The sequence below is a fragment of the Pseudorca crassidens genome, chromosome 14, assembly GCF_039906515.1.
Source record: "Pseudorca crassidens isolate mPseCra1 chromosome 14, mPseCra1.hap1, whole genome shotgun sequence".
Lineage (NCBI taxonomy): Eukaryota > Metazoa > Chordata > Mammalia > Artiodactyla > Delphinidae > Pseudorca > Pseudorca crassidens.
The window spans coordinates 10,521,290-10,534,367 of NC_090309.1; the positions used below are offsets into that span (position 1 = coordinate 10,521,290).

Here is a 13,078-nt window from a genome sequence, read left to right on the forward strand (position 1 = left end):
ACTTGACATTAAAAAAAGTTCCCCAAAGTTCCCTGAGGGTAGGACTGTGGATGATAAGTCCCGTTGACTCAAAAGTTTCTATACTATTTCTGACCGCATCTATCATTTGTGCTAACTGGTAAACAGAAGAATAAGCTAATCTGAAATGTATTATTATTCCATTTCCCTACTGATCCTTGGCAGAAGAATTAGTGAGGAAAAAAAATAATTAACAGAAGGTGACCAAGCACGTGGAGAAGCCAGAAACAGAGATGGTCCACAAACGCTGAATGGGCCCAAGTTCACCAGACAGGTAACAGCAGGTACCAACCTTAGCATGTTCCTTGATCTTCTGTTCAAAGATCTCAGTTTTACTAGAAGCTGAGGCTGCCTTCTCACTGTCATCATCTGATGGAAAACACTACCATGTGCTTTAAAAAAATAAAAAATACATCTCAAAACTTTAAATGCTTAGGCAGTGAATATAATAAAATAGAGTATTTTATATACATTTTTTTATATATAAAAATAAGACAAAGTTTTTTTCAGCACCAGTGGGGCTGAATTGTATGAGAGGCAGCAGTCGCCCATACGCCCTAAATGGACTGATGAATATGATGTGCCCTAAGGACCTTCAGAATGCACCCAACCAGCCCACCCCTGGAGCTGCCACTACATCAGATACCGTGACAGCATCACTGCTGCCAGATGACAAAGAAAAAGGGAGTTTAAAAAGCACGTCTGACTCCAAGTAGAACCAGCTGCATCCCACATCCCAGCTCCTTCCTGTTCCAAGAAGGTGGGATTGGCATTGCTGGGGCGGCAGCAGTGCTGTGTGTCCTAAATCACGAAGCAAGGAGCGGGATGTCTGAGGACCTAGAGGGGAGTTTCAAACCCATCAGGCTCTGAGCTCCAAGAGGCAAGGGCCATATCTGCCTTACTCTCCATTTTCCCTTTACCTAGCACAGTGCCTGGTCAATGAACACATTAAAAGATGCTCAGTATTTTTGGAGGGCAACCTGGTATGTATACCACAATTTCAAATGTCTACACCCTTTGACCTAGCAATAGGCAGTCACTGAATTGGCCTATTCTATTAATTCTGTGGCCCAGTGTTCAACGAAAAGGAACCAGTACAGGGTGCTCATGCATCCTAATTTCCTACGTTAGAGTCTCAAATATGCTACCAAGAAAATAAGCACTTAGATAAAAATGATTAAGATTTTAACATCAAACGACATATTTTAAAAAATGTGAATTCACGTGAAAAGTGTTACGCTTATTATACTATAGGTATCTTCTCCGATGTATCTTCTGCTTGTTTAATCTTTAAGGAAAGAAAGCAACACAGAAGAGTGGTACCTCTTCTGGATACTGAAGGGTCCACTTCAACACCTTTTTCATAAGGGGTACCTCCATTCAAGAAGAGTTCATAAGTTCTACAAAAGAAAAATATACCATGATGGACACGTGTTACGGACATTGAGGAACAGTAGAGTCAGTAGTGGAACGTTTTTTAGCACAGACGCATTCACAGACATTTTATTTATGCCTCATTGGTAAATGAGAATGAAGGTTGTTGACACCTCCATGGGGTTATCATCTCAGTAAATAAAGTCTCTTTCTTAACTATGAACCACAGAAAACACATTTTTCTACATAAAAATGAGGAAGATTAATTAATGTCATTAAGGTCTTTTGACTTTAATGACTCGTGTTATTTAAATGCATTTTTCAAATGTTTCAAATCATCATTGGAAATAAAGCTATTATGAATTCATACTATTTTTAAAATATAAAAGTAACACGTAGATTGTTGTAAAAAGTTCAAATGGCATAGAAATGATAAACAAAACATGAAAAATCCCTCCCCCCTTCTTTCCCCCCTAGTTTGGTAGCCCCTTGTCCTATCTGTTTCAATACAAATGGAAACAAACATACATTTAAACAGTAAATCTTAAACTGACACACGTTTAAAGTTGCGTACTCCGTAAGTGTGGAAGCAGAAGGTAAGAGGCCTCCTTAATCCTGTGGCACCACCTCCCCAGTTCTGCTCGCCAGAGACAACCTCCGGGAACAGTTTACACACACGCACATGAACACAGCTCTTTGCGAACAGAAGTGGAGTCAGCACACACACGATTCTGCAACTTGCCGTTTTCATATAATAATATACATTGGAGATGTTTCTGTATCAATACATAGGCCTCCACCTCATTTAAAAAATAGCTATGACTTCACTTTAAGAAGGATTGGATAAACACACTTTCCCTCCCACTAAGCACAGTGAAAAACCCTGAACAGTATTAAAGACAAAAAACAAAAGCAGAAAAACAAAAACAACCCAAGCCTGGGCCTCTCCATCTACAGGCAGTGGCTGGGGAGGTTGGGCGTGATAGAGTGCCCCTCCCCCTCCCACTGGGGTAACATCAGAGGAGGGCTTTTACCTCCATCCAGTGGTAAGGAGGTCACGCCCACCCCTGCGGTATCAGTAAAGATGGAAGAGGGGTGCATCATCTGAATTAAACCTTTGGGCTTGGGAACTATTATGATCCCATTTTAAAGATGGGGGAAGTTGAGGCTTGCAGACAACCTGCTTACAGTTACATAGACAGAGCCCAGGCTACAGCCCTGAATTTTACATTCCAACTCTGGGATCTCCATCATCATCCTAGTGACTGCCCATCTGTATCTCTTCTGTGGGTTTCTTATCTTCCAGACTTAGATTTGTGTGTGTGTGCCCATTTTCAAATTTGGATTGGCCTCTTCTTAATTTCTGAAAGCTCTTTTTGTATTAGGGATAATAATCTCGTGACTGTTATGTATATATTGCAAATGCATTACAAATATTTGCTTTTGGTCTTAAATTTTAAATTTGTTTACAGTGGCTGCTGCTACAATTTCCATGTACAACCTACGGAAGAAAGGCAGAGTCACGGAGGACCTGGGGACCCCAGACTCAGCTTTCTCACTCTTCGGCGAGAATGAGGCTCTATTTCAGCACTGTGAAATGTACTAATGCCACAGGAATATTCTCAGCAGACAACCGGTGCAAATATCTTTTAAAACACCTTGGCTACATGTGCCATTTCTTCCCCGCTAGGATGAGATCATGTGTGCTGTTTTCATATACTACCTAAAAGAACATTAAAATCAACATTAAAAGCCCTCTCCACACAAGTTACTGAAATGTAAGTAACACACTCTGGAAACCTGAGGTATCTAGATTCTAAAAAAAATGAATTTCCACAAAATTACCCGTTTGGAAGGAATATATAAGCCAACTTACTTTGCTGGAATAGGAATTCCACTGGCATCAAAAAGTTTAAGAAACACCCAGCCACAACTTAATTCTCCTCTCTCACCAGTTGACTAGAAAATAAAAAAAAAGTGTATGAAACTTAATGTCTGAATCAGTCAAATCTATAAGCACATACCAAGTTCTTCTAAAAGGAATAAAACTAGTATTTGCCTTTAGAACTAAAAAATTCTTCACAAGAAAACAAAGTGAAACCCAGTGGAGTCCCATTTGACTTGCAGGCCAGATGGTAAAGGCAGGATATAAAATGAAAACCTCTTGTTAAATTGCTCCTGAAAAACCCCTAAAGCTGATGATATGACAACTGTTACTATTGCTTCTTGAGTGACATAAATACGCGGTGGGATGATTCCAGATCACCTCAATATACGTGAGCGCAGGAGGCTCTGTCTCAGTAAGAAATGGAATGAGCCAATTAAAGCATTCAAGGGTCCTTCTGCTCAGAACTTAACCCAATGTCAATTGTCAGAGGCGTCTGGGGTTCACCTGGGGGACCTGCTCCTGTCCTACCCACCTGCAGCAGACGGATGAATTTGCCTTAAAGAAATGAAAGGATGGTATTACACCATTAACATAATAAAACATATAATGGTATTACACCATTAACATAATACAAATCCCTGGGTTATCACGAGGCCCTACACACATACTACACCTATCTATGGAAATACATAATTATTACCACAGAGCCACACCCACTGATTCGATAGTCTACATGATGTAAATTAATCCAAGTTTCTGGTGTTCCCTTTATAAAAATTACCCCTCTGCCAGGTCCCTTCATTAGAACCCTCATTTACAAGGTTAGGGGCACTCTGACCCTCCAGGACAGAGCTAAAGCACAGTGCTGCAAGGCCGCTAGCATCTTTTATCACTTTCTGCAAGGTCTTATGTTTTTCCAATCTTCATTCTTTAAAAGCACTGGAGTTCGCTCAAGCTATAAACGTAAACAAGTACACTTATTTTAAACACTAATGGAAAAGTAGCATCATAAAAAAATTAGAATCACTGTCACTCTCATTCCTCAAGAGATTAAAATTCTGTTACACATAAAAACCTCGATTATTTTACCAAAGACAGACATAAGGGAAAACTTCCCCTTTGACACGTTAGAAAGCTGTATCTTTCAACTGACATACATTGCGAATATAAGAAATTCCAAGTTCAAATAATATTCCAAGATCTGGAGAAGAAGAATTGGACCTGATGAAACAGTCACCATCAAGCAAGCAGGGCAAGATGCCAGTAACCTGAAATGACAGCAAAAACGAAAATTACTAATAAACATGAAAAATGGTCGGAGGATAAACAATGAGGTCCTACTGATAGCACAGGGAACTACATTCAATATCCTGTCATAAACCATAATGGAAAAGACTATGAAAAAGAATGTATATATATGTGTAACTGAATCACTTTGCTGTACAGCAGACGTTAACATAACATTGTAAATCAACTACACTTCAATAAAATAAATTTTTTTAAAAATGGAGGGAAGGGACTTCCCTGGTGGCGCAGTGGTTGAGAGTCCGCCTGCCGATGCAGGGGACACGGGTTCGTGCCCCGGTCTGGGAGGATCCCACATGCAGCGGAGCAGCTGGGCCCGTGAGCCATGGCCGCTGAGCCTGCGCATCCAGAGCCTGTGCTCCGCAAGGGGAGAGGCCACAGCAGTGAGAGGCCCGCGTACCGCAAAAAAAAAAAAAAAAAAATGGAGGGAAGGTTCAGCTCTATTCATCTATAAATAGTTTATGCTGCTGCATCATAATAAAGGTCTTTTAAAGGAAACAAAAAGCAGATGGACTGGACTCATCTATACCAATGATTTGAAATTTTAAAATGTAATTTTTGTGTTGAAGAAAACTACCTTTACGTTCACTTACTCTATGCTTAGAGCAGAGGCTAATGTGAAACAAGCACTGTACCAAGGTCTTCAGAGGTATCACAAAAATAGTTTGATAAGATTTTTTTGGCGGGGGGCTGTGCCACACGGCATGCGGGATCCTAGTTCCCCGACCAGGGATCGAACCCGTGCCCCTTGCAGTGAAGGTGCAGAGTCCTAACCACTGGACTACCAGGAAATTCCCTGATAAGATATTTATATTTATATTAACCGCTGTCCTTTGGAAACAGAACTAAAATTGCAGACTGCACACACACTTGCTCAACTTTCCTCAGGCATGCCTTGGAAATTTTCCTTTCCTTCCCTTCTGCCCTTTCCATTCCCCCTCCCTAGACAACTACATCCCTCTTCCTTGCCTATAAAATCCTACCCATCCTTCAAAGCTTAGTTTCTCTTCTATAAAACCTGCCCTGAGCCTAAGGACTAGAATTAATTTCACCCTCCTCTGTGCTTCCACAGCACTTGGATCCCCACGTGCTGCCTGTGTGACATTACGTTCTGCCTACGTGACAGTTATCAAAAGCACCCACTCCTTAGAGCGACTCCAAGGATTAGATGAGAAAATGCACATCACGGCCTACCTCAGCGCCTGGCGCACAGTCAGAGCTCCATAAATAGAGGACATTGGTGTTTATGTGTCTTCTCTACTAACGTGTAAGCTCCCACAGTACCTAGGAAGAATGCCTCACACCTAAGGACGCTTAATTTCATTCAACAAAGCAACATACACATATTATTTATCCCTCCAAACAGTTCATCTTTATATCCAGGAAAGCCTTGGAAAATTCTACCCTAACCACTTCACATGCACAGAGACGCACTATCAGAACTGTGAAGTACTGTGTCAAAATGGAAGCAGTAGGGGGACTTCCCTGGCGGTCCAGTGGTAGGGCTCTGCGCTTTCACTGCAGAGGGCGCGGGTTTGATCCCTGGTTGGGGAACTAAGATTCCGCACTCTGCGCGGGGTGGCCAAAACATTAAAAAAAAAAATAAATAAAAGGAAATTAACACAAAAAAGAGTAGAACAATTATATTGTTACAATTTAAAAAAATGTAAGCAGTAGGATGCTTAGAAGATCAAACTGGACTTGTAGGAGTCGCGTGGTAGACAAGTGTGGACACACACAGCCCACAGGCGAGGTGGCCGGGCCTCCCCCACATGCTGTGTCCTCTCAGTGAACCTCTATCTTGCTGTAAGATCTTCTGATGCAATAGGAGAAGGTTAATGAAGCGTTCTCAGGGGCAGTGACATGAGGGAGTTAGTTGTGGGAGGGAAGTAATGAAACTCTGGAGGTAGAAAAAAAGTAAAGTAAATAGAACTATAGAAAATTAATGTTATTAAAAGAACATAAAGATATCTTCGTCTCCACTGGCATCTATGTGGCACTGACTCGGTGGTTTCAAGCCACTTAACCTCATTCCAGCCTTTGTTTGTCCCAGTCTTGACAGTCCCTGGGTGTACTGACCAGTTCCCTAGGCGTCACCCTTGATTTTTATCTGAAGAAAGCACAACTCTCACGAGCACAGTTGGAGACTGCATTTTTGAAAAACACTTCCTAAGTTTTCTCTTTCTGTTTTCATTTTTCATCAGAGGGAATTTTCTAGAATTAAACCTTGTGATCCATTGAATGAGATGATTCATAGGCATTGTAACTTTGGTGAGTCAGAAACATGAGTAATTGTTATCAAAGTCCTCAAAGAACGTTAATCTAAAGATTCAAATCTGGCCCCATATATTCTGTGTTAAATACAAATACATTATTTCAGGAATACACTTTGACAATCCTGCCTTAGAAATTAATCATATAATACTTATCAGGTAAAAGAAGTTCACGTTTCATTCCATTCTTCTTACTTCCATTCACAAGTAAGCAGGTTACTTACCTGGGGAGAAAAGGTCCATGTTTTGGGTTTCTTAGGTTGCCATGTGGCCCTGACTGTATGAATGTTGCTCAGAACCTGAAATGAGATTTTCCCATTTGAAATCATATTGTAGAAAGCTCTTTGAAACATTATCACTTCCAGGTCCCAAACAGTTAACAGTTGGGCAGAGGGAGAGGGGGATATTTCATTTCTTACTTTGTATAACTCTGTAATTCTTTTTTCTTTTTACATCAAGTATTATACATACATAACATTTAAAATGATTAACAAAAAAACAAGTGTTACAGCGCTTATAACACAACGGAAGAACTGATAAATGAATTCAGACTCAGATCTTTGCACTAGTGATAAACTGTATTACGTGAAATACTTAATATATGAGATAGATTAACCAGAAAATTCAGAGAAATTGTAGGTACGAACGACCTTTTAAGAAATATGACCCACAAGAGCATTTTATGTGCAATCCATTACCCTGCCATCAAGACAGACACTGCTCCCAGCTCAGATACACGGTTACAGTTTTCTTCAAGATCCCTAGGCCTATAAAGTATACTTTTCCTGGAATTTAATCTCTTATAAAATGCTATTGCAAGAAGTTAGTCCTATAATATATACAAATCAATAGAATACAAAAGGAGCAAAAACTGTAAAAAAAAAAAAAAAAGAGTTCAAATTCTATAAAGTTATGGCCAAAACTGACATTTTCCAGAAGAACAGATAATATACAATTTTTATTTTAGATAAAAATATTTTAGTATAGCATTTCTAAAACTAAGCTTTAAAAATAATTAGAAATCATCCTGAACGTGTCCTATGAGGTCAAATTCAATTCACTGCCCTCTGTGTTGCTATTGGCAAGCAACTAGGAGGATCTTATGGGCAGCTAAGTTGTTTTCCACAGAGAAAGTCTCCATTTCCTTCCACAACGAATATAAATGAATTTATTTAAACCCTTTCTAAAATGATATATATTCTCAGACTGGGCTCTTGGAGTACAAACTCCTTTTGATTACTATCTGGTGTCTAATCTAAGACTGCATTTTATTTATTCCAAGGTCCTTCTTGGTTTTTCAAGAAGTGTTGCCCACTTCTAATATCTAAGAAGTCCCTTGCAATCATTGAAATTGAGATCTCATGCTATCTCTGCTTTTATCTTCTCAACTTGGAGAATGCTGATTTTGATTGAGGAAAAACTTCCTCTGCTTGATAATTTTACATCCTTCTTGAGTTACTGACTCTGAGAGCTAAAAAGGACTTAGTCCAAACATCTCATTATACATTTGAGAAAACTGCCTCGAGAGAGGGTGAATGACTGGCTCAGGGCATAAGGATGAAATAATCAAGGGTTCAAAATTTTAGAGATTTTTCCACTTAGCAAACTGCATCAAGAATGCATAAGGGGGGCTTCCCTGGTGGTGCAGTGGTTGAGAGTCCGCCTGCTGATGCAGGGGACGCGGGTTCGTGCCCCAGTCCGGGAAGACCCCACATGCCGTGGAGCGGCTGGGCCCGTGAGCCATGGCCACTGGGCCTGCGTGTCTGGAGCCTGTGCTCCGCAATGGGAGAGGCCGCAACAGTGAGAGGCCCATGTACAGAAAAAAAAAAAAAAAGAATGCATAAGGGGGACTTCCCTGGTGGTCCAGTGGTTAAGACTCTGCGCTCCCAAGTCAGGGGGCCCGGGTTCAGTCCCTTGTCAGAGAACTAGATCCCGCATGCCACAACTAAATATTCCGCATGCTGAAACCAAAAGACCCCGCGTGCCGCAACGAAGATCCTGTGTGCCGCAACTAAGACCCGGAGCAGCCAAATAAATAAATAAATATTTAAAAAGCAAACAAACAAAAGAATGCATAAGGACTTCTGCTCAAGATGAATTTATGCTTCAACACAGCTGCTCTGCTCCAAACATAAAGCAGTGCCACTTAAAAAGACAGAGGAGGACCCAAAAGTGAGATGAATATTTCAGTGGCCCATAAACAGAAGAGAAAAACAAAGAATAGGGCGAGACTAAAACTGGGGGTCTCCTGGGCTCTGAGTCTAGAGTGGGACGTGGTGACAAGGAGCCGGATTTGTATGTTACAGAGGCTAATGGTACTCAACACATGATAGAGGAACAGAGACAGCCTTATTGCTTGAAGCCAGTAGGGTGGAAGAAAGATGGTGGCCAACCTTCCTCCTCATAGGAAGTAAAGAGCCTAAGCAGGAAGGACAAAGATGGAGCCATGACACCAGGATCAGAATCAAGTAAACAAGTGAACCTTTAAGTGAATCACTGATGTCCCTGACATCAGCTTAGATCAAGAACGCTAAACTTCACTGTAAGATCTGGTTTTGGACTGGAGTTTGGAGGTAGCAATCACAACACCATTAGATTGGTGGGGCTTGGCTGGGGGGGGAAGGGTAAAATATCTTCTGCATAAAATGTGCTTCTAAGGACACATGAAGAAATCAAATACTTACAATACAAGAAACAACCCAGAGCATAGATATTAACAAAATATGTCACTATACATAATTACATATTTACTGTTTTTTAAAAAACAGATTTGTTTGCATTAAAAAAAAAAACCCAAAAAACTTCTAGGCAACGATGACAAGATGGGCCAGTAGGTAGGTAAAGCATGTTAGTATCTTTGGTGTGTTAGGAGAAAGAAATACGGAGTTTAGATTTATGAGAATAATCTACAGCTAAGTAAGTAGGCTAAACATTTACATATTGCAAACTGAGAGGCTTCAATAGAACTAAGTGACAAGGCCATGGGTAGCTGTTATGTTTTTCTCTGCATGTTTCTATGTATTTGAAATAGTGACTAATTTAACAAATATTGCTAATTCCAGTAAAAGTCAGATTGTGGTATAAAATACATGTAAAAGGAAAAGAATAAACAAATTGGAAGATTGTAATGTTCTAAGATAAGAGTCTAAATGTGAGATTTACACTTGCGTTCTATTTCTTTTATTATTGGCAAAACTAATACAATTACTTGATGTATTATTTCTTACTGAGTTCTTAAGGGTTTTCAATCAATTTTTAAGGATGAAACATACAATGGTGGTTAATTATGAAATGTGTCAAATATTACCAAATATATATTAAATATATATAAATATACAAGTTAAAAGAAACTTACAGTGAACACCCATAAGCTTATCACCTAAATTCTGCCATCAATATTTTACTATACTTGCATTATCACATATATCTTCTGTCCATCCATCAATTCACCTAATTTTCTGATACACTGCAAACTTGCAGACATAAGTAAACTTTCCTCTAAAGACATTAGCATGCATATCATTAGCTAGAGTTCATCATTTGTTCACAGTTCTTTTTTTGATCGAAAATTTAACACAATGAAATTCAGTAACCTTAGTTTTTATCTTCTTGTAATGTCCACAATGGAGACAGGAAAGTGGGCTGACTAGGGGTCATAGGTCCTGAGGAATGACACAGTGAGTGCTGTCTCTGGAGGCCTAGAGAGGAGCCTGAACTTCCATTAGGGCCCCAAAGTAAGGAGGCACACCTACCCCCAGGGGGGTGGGCAGAGGCCAAGTGGGGAATCTGGACTTCCATTCTCACCTGGCAGTAATGGTGTCAGAGGCCTGCTAAAATAGAAGTTAAACTTATTAAGATCCAGAGACTCCCAACACTCAAAATGTCCAGGATACAATAAAAAAAAGAAACAAATCATTCATTATACCAAGTACCAGGAAAATCTCAACTTGAATGAGATTGGTATCAAAAGACACCAATACTGAGATGACACAGATATTGGAATTATCTGACAAGCATTTTAAAGCAGCCATCTAAAAATGTTTCAATAAACAACTATGGAGATGCTTAAAAGAAATTTAAAACGTAGAAAGAAATACAAAGTCTCAAGAAAGAAATAAGGAAATCTCAACAAAAAAATGAAAGATAAAGGAGACCCTAATGGAAATTCTAGAACTGGAAAATACAATCACCAAGATTAAAAACAGACACACACACATACCTACACGAGTCACTGAAGAGACTCAACCACAGAACAGAAAAGAGAGAAAAGAATCAGTGAACTTGAAGACAGGAAAACGGAAACTATGCAGTCTGAACAACTGAGATAGAATAGATGGGAAAAAATGATCAGGAGCCTCAGGAACCTGTGGGATTATAACAAAAGATCTAACTAACATTCATGTCATCGGAGTCCCAGAGGAGAGGGGAGTTTGGAGCTGGAAAAGTATTTGAGAAAATAATGGCTGAAAAATCCCCAAATTTGGCAAAAGATATAAACCTATGGTTTAAAAAGCTGAGAAAACCCTAAACAGGTTAAACCCAAGAAATCCATGACAAAGTACATAAACTTCTAAAAACTAAACACGATATCTTGAAAGCAGTGAGAGAGAAACACCACCTAGATTCACCTATAGGGAAAAACCAATTCTCATCAGACAGAGGCCAGAGGAAATGGAACAATATTTTTTGAGTGCTTAAAGAAAAGAACTGCCAACCTAGAATTGTATAGCTAGTGAAAATATCCTTCAGGAATAAAGGGGAAACAGGCATTCTCAGATAAAGAAAAACTACGAGAATTTGTAGCCTGCAGACCTACCCTAAAAAGAATGGTTAAAGGAAGTTCTCTAAATAGAAAAAACATGATAAATCTCTGAATATCAGGAAGGAAGAACAATGGAAAGAGTAAAAACAAGGGTAAATATGAGAGGTTTCTCTGAAGTTTTCTAAATTATGCTTGATGGTTGAAGGAAAATTCTAACACTGTGTGATGTGGTTCTCAATGTATGTAGAGGAGATATTTAAGACAATTAGAAAGCAGGGAGGGTAAAGAGGTTTAAAGGGAGGTAAGGGAGGTACATGTCACTTCAACTGGAATGTTGACACTAGCCAGCCGTGGGAAGTTATGTAGGTATAAAGTCATACCAAAACCCGTACAAAGAGATCCACTCAACAACACGGCAGACAATTCAGAATGGAGTTCTAAAAAATGTTCAGGTAACACATAGGAAGACAGAAAAAGATAAAACAGGGGAATGGAAAAGAGGGAACAAAGAGAATAAATAAAACAGCAGACTCAAGAGTTAAAGATGCCCCTCCAGGACCTGCCTGCTTTGGGATGCTTTTCAGAGCCCCGAGGGAGTTGCTTTTCATATATTACCCAGAATTTACAGTTCTCATCACTGGGCAAGTTATTTGGAGAGGAGCTTACTCAGTCATTATTGGAAGTAGTGTCTCGTTAACTAGTTCTAGTAATAATGCTTTTTATTTGTAATGTGGCTTAGGCTTATTAAAGAAGTATTCTTGGGCTTCCCTGGTGGCGCAGTGGTTGAGAGTCTGCCTGCCGATGCAGGGGACACGGGTTCGTGCCCCGGTCTGGGAGGATCCCACATGCCGCGGAGCGGCTGGGCCCGTGAGCCATGGCCGCTGAGCCTGTGCGTCCGGAGCCTGTGCTCCGCCAACGGGAGAGGCCACAACAGTGAGAGGCCCGCGTACCGCAAAAAAAAAAAAAAAAAAGTATTCTTAAGTAAATAGCATGAGTATGTAACTATTAAATATGTTCTCTAACTCCTCAACTTGGAAAATTTGGCAAAAATTTGTTTCATAAACTAATTTCTATTATTTTTATATAAAATAATTTCTACTATTTTGATATATTATTCAAAATAAAATTCTAATCTTTGTTTTATGTTGTCACGTATGAGAATAGCGAGAGGTACAGCAAAAAGTGTGGAACCAGATCTGGGAAAAAGAAGGCAATTCATCTTTTCTTGGTCACTGGCGACACCTACTGGCTCATTTTTGGCAGTGATCTTGTGCAGAGCATGTAGAAGGAAGGAAAGATCCTTATTTACCCCCAGTGCAGATGAAAGAAAGGCACTTTCCTCATGCTGCGAGTTAGAAGTACACTCAGCAGAAAGAAAGATATCTATCAGTGTTCTCTACCTCACTGCACGTCACCACCATCCACCCAGATGTGGAAATCAAAGACCTAGTGTCATGC

At 39.9% G+C, this 13,078-nt stretch overlaps 1 protein-coding gene across 10 annotated transcripts in view; it reads right to left on the reverse strand.

Moving 5' to 3' along the window:
• The window catches only part of LOC137205931 (nephrocystin-1), a 104,913-nt gene that overhangs the window by 54,111 nt on the left and 37,724 nt on the right, over positions 1-13,078 (reverse strand). For 9 of the 10 annotated variants that reach the window (XM_067704341.1, XM_067704338.1, XM_067704337.1 and 6 more), the window contains 5 exons: positions 7,083-7,157; positions 4,438-4,548; positions 3,269-3,351; positions 1,342-1,418; positions 311-410 (listed from right to left, as the gene is read on the reverse strand). In XM_067704341.1, coding sequence (XP_067560442.1) covers positions 311-410; positions 1,342-1,418; positions 3,269-3,351; positions 4,438-4,548; positions 7,083-7,157 — 446 coding nt within the window. Of the gene's footprint in view, positions 1-310; positions 411-1,341; positions 1,419-3,268; positions 3,352-4,437; positions 4,549-7,082; positions 7,158-13,078 lie in introns of those variants that run through there. The other variant, XM_067704347.1, reaches the window with a different exon arrangement.